The following is a 25,737-nucleotide window of genomic DNA, read 5'->3' on the forward strand; positions in this document are numbered from 1 at the left end:
TTATCAGAACTTAAAATACGTATCTATTCAAATGCATTTTATGAATAAAAACGGTATTAGTTTACTATTACAATGTAAGTTAATACTTTTTATTCATTCGTTTATTTTAAAATTTATCGATAATTAATAATGATCGACTTTACTTAAATTCTCATCAAGAAATTACTAGCATTATTTTTGGAAACATAAACATAGGCGCTCTTCCGCCCTCTTGCGGCCAAAAACACCACACTCGCCTTGCGTCATGAGAGAGTGACAGTGAGAAAGAGAGGGAGAGACTGGAGAAACACACACACACAGCGCTCCGACCCGTGAGCTTCACCGCACTGACAGTCCACATCTTCCACTGCTGACTCCAACGGCGGAGCCCTTCAGATATGGCGGGGCTTCGTTGAGAGGGACAGAAAATCTCCCGAGTAGCACCGTTCACCGAGCAGTTTGTTTTTGGACACGCGTCTCCCGCAGCCCTCCTTATGCACCGCTGCGACTCGGAGAAACGGCAGCCGCGCTGAAAGAGTCGAAGAAAGAGGACGAGAGTGATTTTTACCCCTTTGAACGGACAATGGCGGACCGCGATGCATTGCCCCTTCCATTGGAGGTGCGGGCCAGATTGGCTGAGCTGGAGCTGGAGTTATCCGAAGGTATGAGTGGCATTTTAAATGACTTATTTCGCTCGACAATACGGTTGTTGCGGAGGATACGTTAACGTCCCCCCTCCTCTCCTCCTCCTCCTCCCACCCCAAAACCCACCACCACCTCCACCAACCATACCAACACAACCAACACCAGATGTTGGAGCCAATTATTATCCCCGCAGCAGCGCGGAGCTTGCGTTCGTAAGGGCGTTCGTTCGTTTGATGTAACTCCCGCCGCATTCTCTTTGTTACAATGTATCTATTTGACCTTGAGGAGACCAAAGACTTCGGAATTGATTCTTTCTGTTCCGTTAGGATTCTGAAAACGCGTTTCCCTAGGGACCGAGCGTTCGAAATTCCGCCGTGGAATCTACATGTAGCCGTTGATGGTTTTGAATTTCTGTGGCTGTGTTGTTATTTATGCTAGTGTAACGTCTTCTGTACACCAGCAGTTTGGTAAACAAGCAGTTCAGTTTCCTACAAATGCATCGCCATTATTCCATCTATTCCCTTCATATAAGGCTCTGTTTTGTTCTGCAAAAAGATGCAGGCGTAGTTATGCTGCAGATATTGGTTTACACATGATTTATGGTTTGTCAGTATGAAATTATGAACATAAAAGCACGAAATGATGGATGTATGAGTGGTACATAATGTAACGTATGCTCTTGTCACGACAGCCACAAACTTTAAGGTTGTCATTTTGTACAGTAATGCAGCAAATATTGTTTTTTTACACAGCGTATTCGGTTTTTGTTACCCAAAAGCTGCATTAATTATAACACCAAAATATGTCCTGATGGTCTACTATAATGTGAAATCAGCATTATAAAAACATGACATGGAGCATTTAATGATACAAATCATAAACTAACTTTAAGGTTGTCATTTCGGACAGAAGCTCAAATAAAGCAGTATCATGTATTTTCATAGCATGTCCAATATTTCTGCCATCTTTAACACTGCAAAAGCTGCATCTGAATCTGCACAGACATGTACACTAATGGACATAAAATTACTCAAAATTAACATGTTTTTTATTACAGAAGTAAGAATAAAAATGTACTAACTGAATATTGCATTAGGACACAGATGCTCTTGTCCAAATGTTAAGGCGGTTCTTCTTTTTTGCACAGAAGCAGAAATGTTTTCATGTTGCATACCATCTTTATTACATCTTTATAATGCAAAAACCTTTGCCTAAAACTGCATTTCTACCTCACAAAAGTTTTAGTTTTTAAAAAAGATAGTAAAATGATGCAAATGCAGAACTCATAGTTCTTTATAGAGGTATACATTATGAAACGTATGCTTTTGTCAGGACAGCAACAAACTTTAAGGTTGTCATTTTGCACAGTAATGCAGCAAATATATATTTTTTCACAGCGTATTTGGTTTCTGTTACACAAAAGCTGCATTTATTATACCACAAAATATGCTCTGATGGTCTTATAATGCAATAGAACATATAAGTATATAAATCATCAACAAACTTTAAGGCTGTCATTTAGCACAGAAGCACAAATAAAGCAGTATAGTGTATTTTTGTAGTGTATCCAATCTTTCTGCCGTTTTTAACACTGCAAAAGCTGCATCTGAATCTGCACAGACATGCACAATAATACTTTCATAAAACTACTAAAATTAACATGTTTTTTATTACAAAATTATGAATAAAATGTACACATTTAATAATACATTAGGAAACAGATGCTCTTGTCCTGACAGGTTCAGGTGTTAAGGCGGTTCACATTGTATACCATCGTTATACCATCTTTATAATGCAAAACCTACACCTGAAGGTTTTCACAACAAAAAAAGCTTTTGTTTAAAAAAATGTGATTATAGTATAAAGATGCAAATACAGAACAAATAGTTCTGTATAGTTATACATTATGAAATCTATGCTTTTGTTGTGACAGCACCAAACTTAGTGTGTTCTGACTTTGGATTCTTCTTGCACTGAGCCAAAAATGGAGCAGTGCTTTTTTTATGACTTCTATACTGTATAGCATCTGTATGCCACCTTTACACTGCAAAAAGATGCACTTGATGCTGCATTTTTTCCATAAATAATAAATAATAGTCTTAACTCTGCATAAATTCAATAACATTAGATTAACACTTTTTAAATATATGATATTATGATTATAGGAGCATAAAATGGTGCGTTCAAAACTATTACACATTATTATGAAGCATATGCTCCTGTCATGACAGAAGTAGACTTGTTCTGATGCCATATTAACCTTTAAATTCTGAAAAAAGTACAAATTTTTACTTTACAAATGATTATTATCGATTAAGTGGATTGAACATAAAACAATTGAGTTGTCACAAAAAAACCCTCAAGAATTGTGCTGTTTTAGCTCATTTTAAGTGGTTTGAACAAACAGCAAAGGTAATTTTTGCATGGACACTTATTATTATATAAATGCTGGGCTTCTGTGACACAACGTTGGGTCAGATATGAACTTATTCGGGTGAAATGGCTTAAAAAGTCTAAATTTACTTGAAAAAAAATCCACAACCAATAATTCTACAGAGTGTATCTTTTGACCTTTTAAATAGTATGTATTAACTTAATATTGAGTCTACCAATAATCTTTTTATGCTAAAAAAGCCGAATGTATCAACCAGGCTCAGAGTTGGTATTCTTAACATGGCATTATAATACATCATTCTGTTTATGCATACTGATAATATTTAGACCCGATCAGAAACCCCGGCATGTAAAATTACAATAATTTATCGTGTTGACACTCTTGGCATCTAACACAAACTGGTTTGAGTGAACTAGTAACCTGTGCTCCATTTCCTGCCTTAGCTCATCCAAAAATTCATTTTTTGATGAAAATTACCTCATCTTTTGCTCTTCCTCATGTGGTTTTAAACCTTTATAAGTTGCTTTCTTCTATTGAATCCAAAAAAGATATTTTGAAAAATGTTGTTCGATGGTACCCATTGACTTCCATAGTTACTCAAATAGGTTCAAAACAAGTAAAGGGTGAGTAAAGGATGAAAGAGATTTCATTTTTGGGTGAACTATCTCTTTAATTCAATTGCATGGTGTTCATTTCTAACGTGTGTGTGTGTGTGTGTGTGTGTGTGTGTAGATGTGCAACTGTCTGCTGTGTGTAGATCTGAACCATTTAAGGCTATAAGTGCTTGTGCATTTGTTTACCCTGCCTCAAAGTTCCAGCAGACCTTTGTCTCCAAATGATACTAAAGACTCTGTCAGGAAAAACTGCATCATTTTATACCAAACATATCACAGTCAGTAGGTTTCAAAGACCTCTGGTTGACACTTGTTTAGTGTAGACTCACACAAAGCATTATGGTACTAAACGGTCCATTACATGTTAAAATTCTATTAATTAAGTCATGATCTTAAATGCTGGGTGTGAATTATGGAAGTGTCTGACGCCCCTAATTAAAGCCGAACCTGCTTAAATGAGGTCAAAATATGAGGATGAGGGCTATATGTGTTTTGTTTATACAATACATGTCATCAGCCAAACATGGATTATCTCAACCTTGCTAAAAAGTCTTAAGCTAGTATGTTTAAGGGTGTTTTTACACTTGAGGTTCTATTGTTCTAGTGTGTTTAGTCCGGACCAAAAGTGTGAGTTTTTCACAGTGAAAAAAAAGGCATCAGATCAATTCTCACTATTATGCTGTTAACACTTTTTTGTAGAATTTACAGTAGGGCATGCTCACACTATGCTATCCGAACCGTGCCCAGGCCCGTTTCCCGTATCATTTGAGAAGTGTGAGTGCGATGAATCGGGCTCAGGCATGGTTCACTTGGCCGGCCCTGGCCCGGTTGGAAGAGGTGGGCCTGAGCGCAGTTCACTTTGGCTTGGGCGCGGTATGCTTGTAGTGTGAGTGCAAAACGCGCCAAAGCCCGAAACTAAAAGCGAGATGTGACTTTAAGGGACTGTTTATCTTACTGTTCAATGAACGCAAACTGCCGTAGATTATTAAAGACTAGGGATGTAACGGTATCAGAATTTCACGGTACGGTAATACCTCGGTATGAATGTCACGGTACGGTATTTATTGAATCATTTACAGGAAAAAAAAAACTTTTGAAAATACTCCCAAAAAAGTGCCAAAAGTGTCAATGACATACAAATTAGCCATCTATCTGTTAGCTTTGAAACAGGAACTTCAATTTTAATAACAAAAAATTATTAAACCATGTAAAAAAATAAAGTTTCAATTTAGTATTGTTAAAAACTCATCACATTTAACATTTAATCACTCACTTAGATAGAGATGGGTTTAAAGGAAAATTATCATATAACTATAATCTGGTAAAAGCTGGTATCTCTGAGTATTTACAATGTCCCCTGCAACAGAAAAAACCCCTCTCATTTGGGACTGAGGATTCTGGGACAAGAGAGATATGACTTGGCCCATGTTGACAGCAGTGGGGTAACGTTGTGCATTGTCTTTCCCCCACTTGAGAGGACAAACCATGAGTGAGATAGAGATCTCTTTGCGGTACAAGTCAATGTCTGCATCAATCTGAACAGTGTGCTGTGTTTCTGCAGTCCCCATGACTGTTATTAGTCGTATTCCCCAACTTGCAGGCACGTGCACACATAGGGCTCAACCTGTGCAGTGCACATGCCCTTTTTAGTCTTGGATAGAAAATGCCCTTCCAAAACGATCAAAAGTGCCCCCGCGACGCGACACAACCTCCGTCCAGTCCAGCCCTTCAGTAGGCGCGCGATAACACCTCTCTTGAGTATGCGCGCTCAACCCCCCCTCGGCGCTTTACAATACGCGCGCCACAACATAGCTGATCAGAACGCGCGCGACAGCACCGCTATTCAGCACGCGCGCGGCGACAACACCCGCTTTAGGTTCGATCATTTCCATCTTTTTTTCATCTCCGCTACTAGCAGCACACTCCATTTCCGCATTACTGGATCTGTAGCGACAACAGACCGCAAAGGATTATGGCCACGCCGGGGCTGATGGGAAATGAAGTTCCAGCTACTTCCCGTTCGCTTCATTCGCCTGAGCAAATTTTCTCAGAAGACCTATAGTTTTACCGAGTCATGCGACTTCGGTAATATCGAAAAAATTTAATATTGCGGTATGACGGTATTTACAATACCGTTACATCCCTATTAAAGACGCAAACGCCTCACTGCACGACAGCTGCGCACCTTCAGCAGACCTCCTCATTCCTGCAGCACGAGAGCTTTATGATTGTTTATGAGGGCCAAAAGTGGTGGATCTGTTCGGCGAATTATCTGACTGCGTGTCACCGCATCTCTAAGGACTGCTTATCGAAATATTTGACTGCATGTCACTGCATATCAAATGACTTAAACGATATAACGTTTAGACTAATACATTTTAGTTTTAAAATGTGTCAGTTTTGCTATGGTTGCACTATCCGTCCACAATACCCCAGAGTTTTTGAGCAATGAAAATAGAGCATTTTGGAAACCTTGAAGTGGCTGTTTTAATTTTAAAATGCTGCTGCTCTGTGCCAGTGTGGATGGGGGAAAACGGAGATATCTGAAAATGTAGGCAAGGCTGCAGACATTCGCCTATCTGATTGGGGCTTTTTCCTCAATATTAGGTATACAAAGTTCAGTCTTGCATCCTCTCCTTGTAGGTTCGACTTCGCAAGTTTGATATGGAAAACAAACTCCCAAGGACACGTTGGATGAATCTTCAAAAGGAACAGTGTTCTATATAACATTCACATCACCCTGGCTACGTTGTTTCACTTTCTTAATAAAATAAAAACATGATATAAGGAACTGTCAATTTTCATTTTAATATTAGCAACTTAAAAGATACCAAAAATGTTTGAGGCGTCATGTAGCTACATATTTATATGAGCGTCATCTTCGCTGCATGCATATTTTTAATAAAACGGATCCTATAACATCACTGCCTTCTTTCATTTTCATTGAAAATACGAAACATACTCTCTCGCTGAATATTAGTTTTAATAATCAATAATGGCCATTATAAAAGTATAACATAAAATAAGCTTATACATTGTAGCAAATAAAGGCAAGCAATCAGTTAAATTTGCAGAATCAGTGTACGTGGTCACATAAATTAATATATTAACTTATCTTTGTGCTCAGCCAAAACATGTTACCTGAGAACAAGTAATAGGTTCAAAAGATCAAAGTTGGGGAATATGTCGTTAGAGCGACAGGATGAATTAACTATCATGTCTAACAAATATAGTGAGATTAGATCCAGAGGTAGATCCTTGTAGATCCCTTATTACTGTCCAACATGAGCTGCTCTCACCTGGGGAGGTGTGCTCAAAGCACCCGCTGACAGCCTGGAGCTCAGACGCACGCATGCGCAGCAACGCATGCCACTGTGTGTGGTCAAGTGATGTGCATTTTCAGCGTTGAAGTGTAGACAGAGCGGTGCTCAGAAATGCTAGGTGAAACACCAGGTTGGACGTGGATATTTTTTTTTTTTGTTTTTTAAAACTAAAACGTATTTGTGTATACAGGGTCTTACTGTAAATTAATAAGAGCGAAAGTACTGTAATTACATTTACAGCACTATTTATCTTGCTGTCTATGTATTTACAGAATTGTATGTACTGTATATCATTACTGTAAAACAGTGGTGCTCAACCCTGTTCCTGGAGTTCGACCTTCCTGCAAAGTTCAGCTCTAACCCTGATTAAACACACCTGAACCAATTAATTAGGACCTGAACAGCACTTGATAATTACAGGCAGGTGTGTTTGATATGGGATGCAACTGAAATCTGCAGGAAGGTCGATCTCCAGGAACAGGGCTGGTCACGCCTGCTGTAAAATATACAGTAATTTTCACAATGCCTTTTTAAAATACAGTTACATACTGCATAACAGACCTACTGTAAAATACAGTTCATATTACAGTTAAATATTGTGTAATTTACAAAAATTGTCAACAGTGTAACAGGTGTCTTATTATTAAGATATTGGCTGGTTATTAGTACTTAAAGTGCATATTCTGTATAATATTTTTTCTACATCCCTAATCTTAGTCAATAAAACCCAACTACTACATTATAATAACTATTAATAAGCAGCAAATTGGGAGTATATCAAGGCAAAATCATAGTTGAGGGTTTATCAATAGTGATAATTGTATCTTAAAATAAAGTGTGAGTCAAGATTTATGTTTCTCAGCATACAAATCTGTTAATAGTCTCCAAATGTGGACACAAAATTGTTAGTTTTGTCTATTTTTTTTTTACATTTTGGCAATAGATCCCTAATTTCTAAGCAGCTTCAGGGTTTTGTTGATTTAATTTGATTGGTTGATAAAAATGAAAATTCTGCCATCATGTACTCACCTTTCATTTGTTCCAAACCTGTTTTGGGTTTCTTCCATTTATTGAACACAAAGGAAGATATTCTGAAGAATGTTGGGTAAAAAGCAGGCATTGAGTATTATTTGTTTCTACCACATGTTGTCAATAACAAACATTCATCAGTATATCTTGTTTGGCGTTCAACAAAAGAAAGAATCTCAAATGTTAGATCCCCTTGAGTGTGAGGAAATGCTGAAGAAATTGTCATTTATTTTGAATGAACTATCACTTATAAGTGTAAGGATCTGACATAACAGAGGGAGCATCTAATAAGGTTAGAAAAATTGCCGTTTTAAATATTAAAATGACCATAATAAGTGACATTTGTCAGATTTTTTTATTACAGTATCTGATAAATTTTTAAATAATAAAGTGATGTAATACAATATAATACAAAGAGCTTTCAGAGTAAACCACTGTCTAATGTTGTCTAATTATTGTTAGTAATTAAGTCCTAGAAAATGAATTGCTGTTGTTATTGTAGTTAATAATATGACTAGAATATAGAATAGAAATCTGTTGCGACCTTTTTAGATTCCAAGGTAATTTCAGTAAAACTTCACTTTAAGATGATCACAGGCTTGCAAGTGGACATGAGTATTTTTAGCTGCCCTTCAAGCTTTGTTAGCCTTAATCAGCTGGTTTTGCATTTAAACGTTTTGCCTCACTTTATGATTGCGGTAGAGGGAATATTCTGGCTCGGTTCCCTCTTTCTGCAGCCCTGTATGGTTCTTCTGAACCTCCGTTTGTGTTTGTGTTTGCCTTTGTAGAAATAAGATGCTCCCTTGCCGTTCCAGCTTAGCTTGTGGTGCTGTTTAGCACTGCGCTCGAGGAGAGGTGATTATCTCAGTGTGCTGGCACGGGATGAAAGGCCTGGAAATTACCAAACGTCTGCTCATCAGTTTGCGAAGATAGATTTGCATCTGTTTACTCAACCTAGATTGTCCTTAAGGGCGATATTGTGTTTCTTAAAGTTTGTATACAGTTTATCACGTGTTTCAGTGCCTCCATGGTTTGATAAACATGGTTTGTAACAACAAAATAAAAGTTTGTATTTGCGTAATGTGTGTGTGTACTGTGTAGGGATTTGGCCTAAAATCATAATCTTGATTAATGAACATTTTGACTCCATTACAATTAATGAATGATTATTTCATTTATTTATTTTTTTCCCCTCACAGTTCACTGACAAGTTCTGTACAGTAAATATGGTCACATATTACAGGTGAGATATTTTTGAATAAAGGGTGCATTACTTTTTTAAATATTTATGTAAAAACAAACTTTTTTTTTTATGTGATTAATCGCGATTAATCTTTTCCCGGCAATATTGTAAAAATATTTAACATTTTCTATACATAACAAACATATATACATGATTTGCATATTATATATACATATATATACACAGTACAAGTATGTTATATAAACAACGTATTTAGTGATTACTAATGATTATTCATCATCTTGAATAATTAGTTCAGCACTCGTTTGGATTTGCTTGACTTGGATTGGAATGGAGTTTTTCTCAGTGGTCTTCAGTCTGTGCTGGCAGAATCTTAATGAATGCTGATTCTTCAAACTCAGTATTAGTCTCGTTCATGCCAAATAAAGGATGAATGGATCTCATTTCACCCTTAGGGTCACACTGTTAGTAAGTGAAAAGGTCAAGTTTTTAAACAGGGTTCACGCTGGCTGTGGAAGAAAGAAACCCCTATTTGACCCCCGACTTGAGGCCTTGTCTGTTAAAAATGTCAGTTCAAAGGATTATTTCTGTATGAGAAGATGGTTTATTGATGTGTTGATATCTTTTTAGACCACTGACACTTGTATTCATGATTTTATAAGGTCTTTCAAATATTTTTCCCATTATGAAAGCCTTTTTTAGAGAAGAAAACTGAAAAAGTAATTTATTAGTTGGAAAGAAATGTGTCATAATCAAATTATATATAATAAAATAAGAAAAAAATCTATTCATCAAAGATTCCAGGAAAATATAAACCACAATATCCAGAAAAAAAAAAATTACTAGCAGCTACACTACAGTCTTGTTTCTAGCCCAAATATGTAAACATTCTTAAATCAAGAAGCATTTTCTTGACAAACATAGCATATTTTTTGTTTTGGGAAATAATATGCCAAAATTAAGTGTTTTTTATTTTTTGTAAAGCTTTGAAAATAATCCCTTTTTTTATTATACACTTACATTTATTTTGCTTTTTCAAAAGTTAACAATACAGAACATCAAAACAAATAAATAAAATAATAATGAATAAAAAAGGGAGGAGATACAGTATAAACCAATAGGGAAAAACTTTGTCACATCAAATTATGTGGTACTGTTTTTATATAATTTAAAAATGGATTCGAAATCTTTTTAAATACTTCACTCTTTTCTCTATAAGAGTATCTTCTCCAATGGTATACAGTTGCAAACTTTTGAGATCCATAGTCCAATTGGTACATAAATGTCTTTCCCATTTCAAAGGAATACTTTTTTTTAGCTATTGTCAAAAACATTTCAGTAAGCTTAATAGAATGATTATGCTGGAGGTTAGAATTTGTATAATCGCCCAATAAACATATCTCTGGATCCAATGGAAAATCAATTCCATGAATCTGTGATATGATGTTGCGTACTTGGCACAGCCATGTAGAATCACAAAATAATCTTATGTCAAAACAAAAAACAAGATTATTATGCTACCCCATTGGCAGATTATTTAGCTTGTTTTAAGGAAAAACTCACTTCATTTTGGAGTATGATTTAAGAATTTTTAGATATTTGGGCTAGAAACCCAAATCTAAAGCATTTTTGCAGTGTATGTTCAACAAAATAATAAACTCCGAAAAATCAGTCTGATAGATTGTATGCAACTTAGGCTCATTTCTAGAAAATGTAGCCCTAAGTACATTTCTGGAGATCACGAAGTATGTAGCCAGACTATTGTATGGCTGCATTTCGTCTTTAAAATAAACGCTATGGGGCGCTATGACACATTCCTTTTTCATGCTTACCAGCTGGCCACCATACCTCCATATACCTCCGAGTTGACCCTGACGATGGGGTTCGAGTCCAGTGAAGATTGGATTGCTTTTTAGTCAGTCAGTCAGTCAGTCAGTCAGTCAGTCGACAGCAGCCTCTTTTGGATTTACGTGAAAGCAGCAGGCACAAATGGCACTCGCGAGAGAAAATTGAGATCTCAAAAAGCTTACACAGTGGATTCATAAAAAAGAAAAACCGCAAAAAACGTACCTTCTGCAATGTATTTGATGCTACCCATAAAAGTTTATAGGGGTACGTTTTCAGAATGAGCCTGGGTTGATTGTGTCACACTGAGGACTGGAAAATCGGCAAAACAATGTGAAAGAAATTGCTTACAAAAATTTATTAAAATAGAGTTGTATTGTTTTTCCTGAATTTTAGATCAAGCAAATGGTTATGATCAAAGTGTGATTTGGTTTGGTGCTCATTGTGTAGTGTGACTAATAAATAAAAATAAAACTAACAAAAATAGATTTAAAAATAAAAGTGCGTAGTTTAATATAAGCCTATTGACTTATTCTGTAGTAAAGATATTGAAGAGTATATTTTTAGTCTCTATATGGCATATGAAGAAACAAGAGGAAGCATGTTGTGTTATGGGCTCTGATGATGAGAGCCGACAGAGGCTGTGCTGTGGGGTCGTGACGCCGCGTGTGGTGCAGGATAGCAGCGTTGAGGTTCTGTCACTGCCTGTCACCTGTGCCTGGACATGGGGAGATCATGACATTTGCTAAATGCCATAAATTATTCCTAAGCTGAGCCAAACAGATGACATCTGACTGCTTTACCTGCAGTTTTCATGTTATATTCGACGTTTGCTAACTGATTTGTCTGAAAGATTTAGTTGGAAATGTACGGTTTGTGTATCTATAGCTTCTGCTGTGGCTGACATCATTTCCTCTCTCTTTCTCTTTAGTCTCAGTAGGAACAAATTCCATGAGTCCCTGTTTTTCCGTTTTTCCTGTATTGCATAGAAAAATAATCAACTGCACTTCCTTGTTCACACCAACGCTTTTTCTTTCTTCCTTGTAAGCATCACTTCCTCATGATGCAAATGGAGGTTAATGGAATGATACCTGCTCTTTTTCCTTTTTTACCTCACTTGGGTGAAAAGTGAACATGTGAGGACAGTCATTAAGAAATTACATTTAGAATTTTTAATTTGTGACATTGACATGATAATTGGGCACATTTCCTCATCTCAACCCCCATTTCTTATTACCGTAATGCAAAACATGTCTTATCCACACGTGTGAAGTGATATCTAATTTATAATATGCATATTTTAAATATGCATTAAAGACAGATTCAAGGTTCACACATTAAAACAAGACACTGGAGTTTTAAGTCCTTTTTTGAGAGCATCTGTTTTATATTTCATTTATTTTATTTTCTGAGCAGAGGACAAAAAGTCTTGATACACATTTACTAGATATTTTATATAGTAGCTTCTAATATGAAATAGATATGGGAGTGTTTATAGGTCATAGTACTGTGTAATTTGCATTTCTTTATTTCATGAGAAGCATAATACTTTTAAAGGGGTCCTTTTATGCAAAAATCACTTTTATGAGGGATTTACTGCTGTCGTGTGGCAGCAGTGTGGGAATATAACCAGCTTCTAATGGTAAAAATGTATTAATTAATTTTTCTATAATCACATTTCATAAAAACAGTCTGCAGAAACACTTTGACATTCTCCTATAGGGCTGCACGATGATGGACAAAAATTTACATTGGGATATTTAGTTTGTCTGTGATATCCAAGGTTTCCATAGGGTGTTAAAAAGTCTTAAATTTACTGAAATATTGTGATGTAATGTAATCTATTTGTTAATTTCTTTTTTTATTTTAAAGAAAGTTTATGTTGGAAAAAACTACAAGTAGAGCTTGCTTGTTTTTGCACAAATTTTTTGCTTAGAAAAATCTAAAATATTATTTTTTAATTATTTTTTTATTATTGTATTATTCAATGTATTAAATTATAATAATTTTTTTATAGAGCAAATAAAAATCTTTTCCATCCGGGCCATTTGACAAATCCTTTATGAGTCTAAAATTCCATTCATAATGGTCTTAGAAATGTCTTTAAAAGTCCTACATTTAACTTGGTGAAATCTGCAGGAACCCTGGATATATATTGTGAAATGAATATAATTTTACAAGAGGACTTATAACTCTATTTTGAATTAATTCATTATTTTACTTTGATTGGGATCATTTTGTAAAGGTGTATCTGCATAAAATACAACACAATTGAACAGATACAAATGAGTTTGATGGTTTTCTGTGTAATAGAACTGTATTGGTAGAAAAATAATACAATTATAAAATAACACCATAACAGTAAAATATATACAATAACAGTATAGTCTTCATTGTTTAAATAATTAAACACAATTAATTTAGGTTTATATAATTTTATAACCTCTTGGTTTTAATTTGCTTAAATCTTACACAGTCACAGGTCTTAAAAACACAAGCTCTTTCAATCAGTTTTAAGGTTAAAGTTTTGAAATGACCCCACAAATCACATATTCTGTCATGCTGATTCACACATTGCGATATCGATGCTGAAACAATATATAGCCCTACATTCTCCTTTTGTACATGTCATCAGAGTGGGAAAGACCCGCCCATTAATGGCAGTCTCTCCCTTATTAGCATAGGACATTAATTCTTTTTTCAGTCTGCCACTATGCTGACACACAGGCTTTCGTAGCTCCACTTGCTTTTTAAAAGAGCACAATCTCATGTAAATTTAAAGCGACAGTCACAAAAATGGCACAATTAAAATCAAAGCCTAAAAGAGGCAGTTTTTAGAGACGTATAAAACATACAAATCTGTGTGGTATTTTAAGTGGAAACTTCACATAAACACTGTAAGGACATCAGAGACTTATTTTACATCTTGCATTAATAGGTTCCTTTTACATAAAACATCCTAGTGCTCTACAATGACATTGTTTTAATCGAAAATATGTTTTTATTTTTACCAAAACAAGGTTACAATGCTTAAAGAAAGCTTAATTTGCTACTTTAGTTTTATTTTGGGGTGAAATGTAAATCAGACATGTTTGTTTGATGCAATACACCATCAAAGATAGCCACCTTGCAGTTACGTCTTCATGAAGCGTGATAATAAAGCAGATCTGTTACCGCAAATCTCCTCTGACTGCTGTTAGCCTTGTGGGATTATGTCATCCTACTGACCTCCAAACTGCTTATCCGCCGCTTTTCATCCAATCACTGTTGTCCATTGACCTCATAACCCTCCACTCAAAGCAGATGTTAAGATCTAATAGAGCGGATTGGTCAAACAAAGTTGTTTTTTATCGCGTACACAAACATATCGTATTACATGAGCATAAACAAATTATGATCACGCAAAATCTTGTTAACATATGTTTCACATAAAGTCTCAGTATGAAATCATCAAGGTTATTTAGAGGTTAAGTTACATGCCTGCACACATCCAGTTGTCCCACATGTTATGCACAAATATTCTTTCTTTTTTCCCTGCATTGTTGTTGTTGTGACTGTTGGATGAGTGTCATAGGATGCCTATGAGATAAGCTGGTAGCATCAGTTCAGCGTAGCATAACTGGAGCCGTCGATGGAAAAAGAGAGACGTATGAACAAGCTCAAACTGTTACATTTCATACCAACCCAAGCTTGAACTGCTTGGTATTATTTACAGACCCACGTACACTTAATAAACGCTCAAATTTGCGTCATTTATTAGTGAGGGAGCCACTTATAGCCTTATGAAAGGCTGTAAACAATTTCACACCTTGCTGACTAGCTCCACAGCCTCAGTGAAGTTAAATCTCCTTTCACTGTTGGCGCATTTTTTATACTGGGAATGGAGTGCATTTTTCTTGCTGTACGCCCGTGTTATCAGACTTGCTTCATGCTACATTTGTAACCAAACTCTCAAAAGAGCTCTGACCATATCCGGCTCATATTGACCTTTAAACCTGTAGCTAAGTGAAAGGTGTAAGCTCATTTCCTCCAAACCCGCCGTCTGTCCTGATTACAGAAGAATGTGCTGAGTAAATAGGAAGGGAGACACCTGGCGTTTCATAATGCTGTAAATAATGCGTTTCGGAAATACCGTCATTTGTTTCCTTACAGCAGCTGAAAGCATGTCCTGATTTTGAGGATGTAACTTTTTGTTGTGTGTTGTGTGGATTTTATCTTTGCTGTGAACTTTAAATAACTTGGACTATGTCTGAATGTATTTTGTACTGATTGTACTGATAATTTGAATGTTTTGCCTGTTATCTTTTATAATTAGAGAAATAATTTTTGAATAAATTATTATTCAAAATAATGAATAAAAAAATTAGCATGTGTTGCATGTTGTAATAACAACTGATGCATTCAAGTCATGTCAGGAAGATTATATTGATGTGTTAAATCCATTTGTTAATGCAGTCTTTCTGACTCTATAAATGTGAGTTTGTTAAGCTCAGAGTTTCCAACTTGTCTGTTTGTCAGTCAAAAAATACACTGTAAATCCCCAAAAGTTAAGGTAACTCAAACCATTTTTAGGAAACCGATTGCACCAAACCATTTATGTTGAAAAACTAATCCTAATGAGTACTGTGAACTTAATCCGTTTAAGAAAATGAAGCAATTTTAGCACATTAAAACCTGATAAATGATGTGAACTCAAACCAACTGAGTACTGTAAAACCCAGTAAGTTAAGGCAACTCAAACCATTTGAGGAAACCAATTGCTACAAACCATTTAAGTTCAAAAACTAATCCTGTGATCTTAATCCAAGTAAACAAAGCAATTTAAGCACAGTAAAATCCAATACATGTGGAGAACTCAAACTGACTACTCTAAAACCCAATAGGTTTAAGGCAACTCAACCATTTGAGGAAATAAATTAGTTTTTAAAAAGGTCTTAAAAAAACCTTAAGTTTAAATTTGGGCTGCACGGTGGCGCAGTGGGTAGCAGCTTCGCCTCACAGCAAGAAGGTCGCTGGGTCAAGCTTCGGCTAGGATAGTTGGCGGTTTTGTGTGGAAGTGTTTAGGGTTAGAGTAAGGCCATAGATTGCATCATAAAAGCATTTTATTACTGTATAAAATGCATTACGCATATGGAGTGTCCCTGAAAACCATGTATACAAGTGTGTGTGTGTTATGTGTTTGTGTGTAAAACATATCTAACTCTGTCCAGATCAATGGGGTGGATCATTCTGTTGTGGGCGATCCCTGATAAAGAAACGACAAACCCGAAAGGAAGCGAAAACGAGATAGAGGGGGTTATCAGTCTGTTCATGACCATCTAGAAGTTTCTTTGTTCGTAAAAGGACCTCTCTCACTGACTTCTCCATTGCAATAAGACTTAAAACATGAACGATCAGAGACTGAGTTCATCAATGCATGCCTGTTTAGTTGTATACCTCTTCATTTTTACAAGTGATCTGATCACTTTTCTTTTTACAACCAAGTTAATTCACTATGACCAATTACCTGGGATATCCAGAAGTCCTGTAACTCATTCAGGACTTGCACTAGGGATTGCCATAAACCTCGTCAATGGCAGGAAAACGTCTTTTAATTGATGAGGTATCTTGTCAAATAGCAGGGAAAGAGTTATTCATATTGTAGATTAAAATCATGTTGTGCTTTAAGAAAATTACTTAGGCTTTAGTTCAGTTTATAAGTTTCCATACACTCGTAATTGGAGGTGAAAATGCTGTTGAATGAGTTTTATAAGTATATAGATTTATTTACATTACATTGCACATGTGTTCGGTTTGGTGCTAAAACCTAACAGATGTCTGCGCTGTCCTTAGTGAACCTAGATAACTTCATGTAGAGACGAGGCTTGATTCATTTCAGATGGAAATCTTGAACTCCTCTGAAGAAATCGGCAACATTTTGGTCTTAAAGCTGAAGTGTGTAATTGTTTTAATATGTGTACTTTGCTCTTACTCTGTACAGAGATAACTGAGAGTACTGTAGAAATGAGTAAACAAAATGGGGCCGTTAAAACGTTACGCAGTTTGTTTGAACATGCTGACGTATAACAACATTCACTCAGCCAATGGTGTGAGTTTGGGGCCAGACCATCTGTTTATCTGACCAATAAGCGCTCGCGAAATGTTTCTTTTGGCTTTGATATTTTGATGGCTTTTTCAGTTGTTAGAGATGAACCAATGTGTTAATAATTAATAGCAGATGATAAAAAAGATAACCAGTATTCACTGATTATTTAAAAAGATTATGTTCTATCAATCAATAGGGTGGGATAATACCAATATCTCTTGTGTGGATTTACTTTAAATGTGGTGGCGATGTACACTGTAAAACATGCTGGGTTCAACACAATCATTGGGATGACATGAAGGAATTAAGTTAACTTAATAAGTTTTACAGATTTAAGTGGATTTAACATAAAACAATTGAGCTGTCACAAAAAAAACCTCAAGAGCTACTGTATGTTGTTTCAGCTGATTTTAAATAAGTAGTTTGAACAAACAGCAAGCATCAAGTTTCTATGCTCTGCACTTACAAAATAAGGTTGAATGTCCCCTAAAACTTTCAACAAAACTAATCTGTTTATTCAGAGATGCTTTTTACATAAATTATGTGAAACTCAAAGTTTTGGTGAAAATTCAGTCATTGTTAGGATGAATTCAAAATGTTAAAAAAAATCTTAATTGAATCTTTAGAGTTTACTTTGAGTTGCCACTGTTCATTTTTGAGTGTTTTTTAGTGTTTGTGACTGCAGACAGATTGGAGAGAATACATTTTTATATCACATTTCTTTCAAAATTATGCAATTAATACTTTAATATTTAAAAATACGACATAAAAAAGGCAGAGCAAGCAATTTATCCATATCAGTTTTAGCAGATATCACTCATTAGTTCACTAGTGGTCTCTAGTTTTTGTTTATCCAACTTCACTTTAGACCAAAAAATATTTGAAATTCTAGAAAGCTCCTGAATGGTTAATTCTGATCGGTTGAGGGGTGGTGTAAATTGAGTAATTTTATCGTTAGAAACACACAAGCCAGATTTTGACCAGATTACAGTTCCTTGTCACTTTACAAATTGGTTTTACTTTTTTCAAAGATCCTATTAGCCTAAAACATGGACAGTAGCGCACATCCGAAGTGGATCAACTGGTCAAAATAATCTGTAACTTCCTAGCAGGCACTGAACGTCAACATGATGTCACATTGACATTGTACCCCTACTTTGTGGGACGTTGATTTTTGTTTTTGTCAATGTCCAACGTTGGACAGATGTTGCATTTTGGTTACTTTCCACACAACAAAATATCAGCGTCTAATGCCTGGTTTATACTTCTGCGTCACGTGATTGGGGTGACCCACAGCCTTGTGTGTTGCCGTGCATTTATATTTCTGCATGCTGTTTATGTTGCTCTGCAATAACACTTCCAAAACAAGCTGGCAGCGAGGTTTTTATATTCTTCTGTGTTGAGTTTCTTTACTGGTTTTTTGTTATTTCTGAATGCTACTTTATTGTAGAAGTAGCTAAAACATGCTCATATTGAGGCGGGATCTGGGGTACGTGCAACAACTTTAATCATAAGGTAACGACAAAACAAAACGTTCCAGAGCTCCTTCACAGTACTTGACACTTGTAAACACTCGCTCCAACGGGCTCGCGCGGTTCTCATCCCCGCCCCCACTCGTCAGCGCTACCAAGCCAACCAATCACAGGGCTTGTGCTACGTGTCATTGTGACGTTTAGTCACATTTTTTGAGAGGTACGTGTTGGAGCATAAGCATGCACTTCATGCAGATAATCAGCCCTAATAATGTTACAGCTTGATGATGTGTGAACGGTACCACTATGACGTCTATCAGACGTTGGATTTTGGTTGACATTCCTGATGAATAAATGTCAGTGTTTGACATCAATATGACGTTGGTTTAAGATGTAACAAAATAACATAATATCAACATCATTTCACATCGTTTTTAGACATCTAAATAACATTGTCCTGGTGACCTAAATTTAACCTAGTATTAACTATTAGTTTACTCAAAAATGAAAGTTCTGTTATTAGTTACTCATTCTAATGTCATTTCAATCTCCTGAGACATTCATTCATCTTCAGAACACACATTAAGACTTTTTAGATGAAATCAAGGAGCTCTCTTATCCTCGACAGACATGGTCCTGATAGGTTCAAAGTACTGAAAAGGAACCAAAAACATTATCAAAACATTGCATGTAACTTTAGTGGTTCAACTGTAAACATACGAAGCTCCATAAACAATTTTCATCTCCCCCATCAGATCAGATTTTATGCATACTATGGGAAATCTCAGGGGATTGGAATGACATGAGGGTGAATAGTTAATGATCGAATTACATTTTTTGCTAAACTAATCCTTTAATTGGCTGATAATAATAACATTACATACATGCATTGATTGGCTGATACTGATATGGCCACCCATATAAATATTTTGCATCACAAACAAGCAGCACTCATTTTCTGGATGTTAAATTGCTGACATGCTTTTGAAAATGGCGCAGTCACATGATCCTGGGACAGACGTACAGACAGCAGATGCACAGCTGGATAACAGCAGCAGTTTTACTGTCCATCTCCTGTGTGTGTCTCTGAAGCTGCTATAGGAATGCAGTCATGTGGTCTCAATCAAGTCCTCTATTTACATCATAGTGCTGCTCAGGAACAATGTGCTTGTGTTTCCAGGCCTTTAGAGACCCGCTGCTTTTCTCTTATCTGTCCGCAGCGCTTTGATCGGTATCATCTCCCGTTTTAAACATTTCAATTGCAGTGAATGGCGGAGAAAGCTAAAATAACAGGAAAATGGATAAAGTGACGGGCAAACTGATGAGGGACGATAAGAAATGTGGAAAATAATGTTTTATTTAATGTTTTCAGCGATAATAAAAGCATTTACGGAATTGACATTCCAATTGGCATCGCAGCTAGAACCTTGCGTATGAACAATGATATTTGCTGTCAAAATTAGTAGACATTTAAATGAATTTTTCCACAGTGTTGCTTAATGTGGCGAAGATTTTTTAAACAGTCGTTTTAATCACTAATTTGTAATAACTAATAACTTGTTTTGTTTTATCCATGATGAAAGTGCATAGTATTTTACAACTTATTTTGCAAGACACTAGTATTTATGGTAAAGTAGGGCTGCTCAATATATAGTTTCAGCATTGATATAAGAATGTGCGAATGCGCAATAATCACCTCGCAAGACATGGAATGTTGAGTCTAAATTATATTTGACCAGGAGCCACAGAATTGTATTTAATTACTGAATTTTTTCATTCATTTATTTTCCTTCGACTTATTCCCTTTTTTCATCAGGGGTCACACCAGTGGAATGAACGGCCAACTTATCCAGCATATGTTTTAAACGTTGGATGCCCTTTCAGCTGCAACCCAGCACTAGGAAACACTTATACAATCTCATTCATACACATACACTATGGCTAATTTAGTTTCCTGAATTCACCTATAGCGCATGTCTTTAGACTGTGGGGAAAACCAAAGCACCCGGAGGAAAGCCACGCTAACATGGGGAGAACATGCAAACTTCACACAGAAATGCCAACTGACACAGCCGAACCATCAGACTCGAACCAGCGACCTTCTTGGTGTGAGGTGACAGTGTCAACCACTGAGCCACCGTGTCACCCATTATTTTAACTTAGAATTTGTGTCCTGTTTCTACTCCAGATATCTACATTTCAAAGCAAGGACAAGGTTATCTTACTCCACTGGCAGACTATTTTACTTGTTTGAGGAAAAACTCCTAATTTTGACTTATTTCTTCTCAAGTTGAAAACAAAGCAATATTTTTTAGATACTGTATTTGCACTAGAAACAAGACCATTCAACTAAGAAAAGCATTTGTTTGCATTGTAATTAATACATTTTTGTACCTAAATGCTGTTAGGCTCATCAGAAAACCGTCAAATAGTGCTATTCAAACTATCTTGCGAGACTGAATTCATATCGCAATATTTATCGCAGAAATATCGCGATGTCAGATTTGCATTCCAAATTTGGCCAGACTTATTGTAAAGTGCTATTTAAAGAGTTAACTAGGTTAATATGTTAACTAAGCAAGTTAATTTGACAACATTGGACAACAGTGGTTTAAGAAATTACACATTTCTGTAATAACATTGACCTTAAAAATTGTTTTAAAATTTTTTAAAACTGCTTTTAATCCAGCCCATAATAATAATAATAATAATAATAATAATAATAATAATAATAATAATAATAATAATAATGTCCCCAGAAGATAAAATATTTTAGAAAATACTGTGGAAAATTTCCTTTGTCTGTTAAACATCACTACTGTATTTATAAAGGAATAAAAATTTCAGAAGAGGACTAATCTTTTTTTTCATGCTATTTAAGACATGCTATTTAAGTCAAACAATGATACTTTAAAAAATATGATTAATTTTGTTTTGGTTTTGTCTTTTAAAATATATTTTTAAAAAATAATACACATCATTTTTATTAGGCATGTCAGTCTGGTAGAAAAATGAGCAAAAAGTACATTCCTCTGTATTAATATGTTTATTTCATAATTTCTTCAAGTTAAAGCAAACTTATTTTGATGGGTTATTGTGACACTTGAGTTTCTGTGTGTCTATGAAATGTGGATTTTTCTTGAAAGAAACTGTAAAGATGCCGACGAAGTTGCTGTTGCTGCAGCTCTGGTGTAGGGAACTTTATATTGAAATAGCTTTTCATGTTTAATATTCACAGCCACTAGTCCATGATTTGATTAGGTGTGCACTGTGCAGTCCTACATTTAATTATCCAAAATTTGGAAAACTTCTGACACATTCAGTATTATACAATTATTTCCATTTTTATGACAGGATTCTATTATTCCATTTGCATTTTCCGTATCACCGTTATTATGGGGCTCTAGTTTTAGTGAACTGTAATAACCCTGCTGTCGACTTTTAACAGGGTCCATATGGTCATGAAAAACCTGGAAAAGACATGGCATGTTGACATGGCATTTTGACATGGCATTTTCCAGGTAAGGAAATGTTTTGGGAAAACAGAATTTTTTTTTTGGAAAAGTCATGGATATTAGTTTAGCACATATCTTTATGCCTCAAAATAGGTTAGTTGTCTTTACTTTTGTTCTGTCGTTGGCTTAAAACATGCTAACATTATTCATTTCACATAGATGATTTAGTCATTAATTCATTAATTTTCCTTCAGCTTAGTACCTTATTTATCAGGGGTCACCACAGCGTAATGAACCGCCAACTATTCCAGCATATGTTTTACGCAGCAACAGTGCTAACCACTAAACCACCATGCTGCCTTTTTACATAGATATAAACACACATTTAAACGAAACACATTGTTACGTGTGTGATGATATGCTGTAATAAATTTTAACATGCATTGTTTTTCTTATTATGTATACATTGACATTACATAAAACATTAAGTCATGAAAATTAACCTGAAAGTTTTGGCATTTTAGTCATAAAAATATGGATGAACCCTGTTTTAAACTTGATAAGATGCTTTACAACCATTTAACCCTCAGCTCTTTTCCTGTTCAATGTTCGCTCATTTTACACACTAATAAATACAACATAGGCTCATTCTGAAAACATACACGTGGCTGCATTTCGTCTTTAAAATGAACACTATGGGACGGAAGAATAAATAAAACTAGAAACAAAAAAAAAAAACTGATGTGTTAAAACAGGTTATAAAAGAATAAAAAAGAAAGACAAAGAAAGACAATAAAATAAAAAGAAAGACATAATCAATTAATTGCAATGCTTGAATTTTACTGCCAAATCGGGTTTAGTAGATGAAATCAGGGTAATTTTTTGTTTTTAGTATAGACTCAAGTCTCTGCGTTCAGTTATTTAACTATGTCGTAATATATTATGATTAAAGATAGTCTGATTTCTAATGGATTCAAATGCCATTTGTTTAAACGCAGGGCAAATGGAACGCATGTTTTGATCCTTGTGGAATGAAGCACGTGCACTGATATTAAGCCAACTGTAATTAGAAATGCCTCTCTGACCAATAAGAATAAAAGGCATTTCTGTTATTTACACTCTTCAGATCGGCCCTGTTGTATTTGCGTGTGTAATAGCCCTTCTCAGCCGTTACCCACAGCTTGTGAATCTAGCCAGGGGGCAAATTGCCAAATATTTGTACAAGTGTATATATCAATGACAAATTCTGGAATATCAGCAGGATGGATGCTTTAAGGCTGTATTGTAACCTCTGCTAAGGATCTCTCCACATGGATAAAATGAAAAAATAAAAGAGGCAAACTGTTGGCTAACGCTCACTGTTTTCAATTTCACATTCCCTGCTTGGGAAAGAATGTTCTTTTGTGTTTTTGGACACTGCTGCATGGGTTGTTAAAGTTTTAGCGTCCACAGTTTTTTACATTTTGTTCTGGGCACTTTTCTAGAAGTCGGACAGTTGAGGAAAATGAGGTGTTGAGAGTCAAACTGGATGAGTTATAACAAAGACATATCATGAAACTACTAAAAAAAGAGCGCGTATTATATTAGCATATTGTGGTTGTCTTAATTAGCTATCATCACTGCAAGTAAAAAGTAAAAGGAAATTTTCACCATCTCTTGACTCCGCTCTTTGTGAAATCTCATTAATCTATGCAAGAGTTCAAATAACACCATATTCTCAAATCAATTAAAATTCAGTTATTTCTATTAACAACAATATTACTAATACTATAAAATATATTTAAACTATTTAGAATTATTTAATAATTTAATTAATGATTATTTTTTATTTTTTAATACTATTTAAAAAATGTAATGATATTTTACTTCTATATATGTACTTTTATTTATAATAATATTTTAAATAATATGAAAAATATATTGATACTATTTAATATTATTTAATAATTTGATTAAAGCTTATTATTTATTATTTTTATATTGTTAATACTATATTTACTTTTAATTTACCTTCCAAATTTGTAATGAAATCTAAGTGTATTTATATACCACTGAATTTAATGCATAATACTTTAAAACATTAATATCAAATTATTTTATTTAATATTATTAAAGCTATTAATGTAATGAATATATATTATTTATACTATGAATATAATATATAATGTCATTTTGATCACTTTTTATTTTAAGGTACAACTCCTGCATTTAAAAAAATGAATGGCGGTTCATACCGATGTGGTGATCTCTGAAAAAGAGACTAAGCCGCAGGACAATTACTGAATGAATGAAAAAAATTAATTGCGATGAAGTTTCTCATTACTTGTTTGTAACCTTTTGATTTTTTTTTAGTTTGTCAGTTTTTAAAATGTATGTTGTCAGATTATTTATATCAGTCTAAATCTGTAAAAAATCCAATTTTAGATTTAATCAGTTAAAATACATGAATATTGTATAAATATATGCAGTTAAATTCTATTAGATTTGGTTTGCTTATTTTTCGGGGGAGAAATTGACACAGCTCCATACTCCACACACTAGCTGAAATAATAAGAGGTATTTAAAACATATCGGAAATATTAATGATATTACTACATAAATCTTTTTCTTATTTCTTTCATTTATCTTTAAATAACAAATGTCAATTACATAAACGAAGGGAACTTTTATATGCAGTCAGAATACATACATCTCAGTTGTTCGGCGTAAATATAATTTGAGTGTTTTAATGGTTTAACCATTAACTATGAGGCATATTAATCTATTAATTTCCTACTAATTAATATTTAACAAGGTGGTAGTTGGGTTTAGGCATTAGGTAAGATTAGGGATGTAGAATAAGATACCTTAAAAGTACTAAAAACAGCAAATATCTTCTAAAAGCAGGCAATAATATATACACGATATATACACTTCACCAGATGATTCACATTTCTCTATCTGGAAATATTTAATTAATTTAGACTATAAAAATGTAAAATATAATAAATTACAAGCAAAATAAAAAAAATAAACAGTCCTTTTTGTTTTCTTTGGAGAGCCTAACAGCATACACACACACACACACATTGCTCAATCGATATATTGTTCAGCCCTAGTGGGAATTGATACTTAAACTAAAGTATTACAATTGATTTTTGAGTAATATTTTGGTATTAACTGAAAAAAAAATTATAGCTAACATTTCTCTCTTTAAAAACTCTAGAATATTATTCCTCAGTGTTTTGAGTTTGTTGCCTACATTCTTTAAATTTTAACTACCCATACAGCCAAGTAGTAGATTGTAGCAATCTGTCCGGTTGTTATCCAAACCATCAACCCGACAAGCCCCTCGCCGAAAGACTCGTCAACCATCTCATTTTACCAAGGCAAACAAATATCATGGGCGGTTAACACTTCACCAATGGAGAAGGCTGAAAAAAATGTAGAGATTGAGGCTCATGAGCCGTAGCCGACTGCCTGCCGCTCTGCACCCTGACTCTATCAATGCAGAACTCTTCTTTAATTATTCAGCTCCGCCGGCCCAGAGGCCCCGTCTGTATGAAACCGTGGACACATTAAGGCCTGTGGATGACAATGCGCTCTATTCATAGGCCGTCTCTGAGCAGGCCTTTTTTAGAGCTCAGGAGCATGTGAAGGCTGTGCTATGAGAATGCGCCGGGCTTTGTCTCATGGGAGTGTTGGGATGTGT

The 25,737-nt window shown here is 35.0% G+C and overlaps 1 protein-coding gene across 16 annotated transcripts in view; it reads left to right on the forward strand.

Moving 5' to 3' along the window:
• The first annotated feature begins 257 nt into the window (after positions 1–257).
• The window catches only part of dip2ca (DIP2 acetate--CoA ligase C (putative) a), a 199,064-nt gene continuing 173,584 nt past the window's right edge, over positions 258–25,737 (forward strand). For all 16 annotated transcript variants that reach the window (XM_087309600.1, XM_087309586.1, XM_087309588.1 and 13 more), the window contains exon 1: positions 258–641. In XM_087309600.1, the coding sequence (XP_087165726.1) occupies positions 563–641 (79 nt within the window). In that variant the 5' untranslated portion in view covers positions 258–562. The remainder of the gene's footprint in view (positions 642–25,737) is intronic.

The sequence above is a fragment of the Danio rerio genome, chromosome 24 (genome assembly GCF_052040795.2).
Source record: "Danio rerio strain M-AB ecotype USA chromosome 24, GRCz13ab, whole genome shotgun sequence".
Lineage (NCBI taxonomy): Eukaryota > Metazoa > Chordata > Actinopteri > Cypriniformes > Danionidae > Danio > Danio rerio.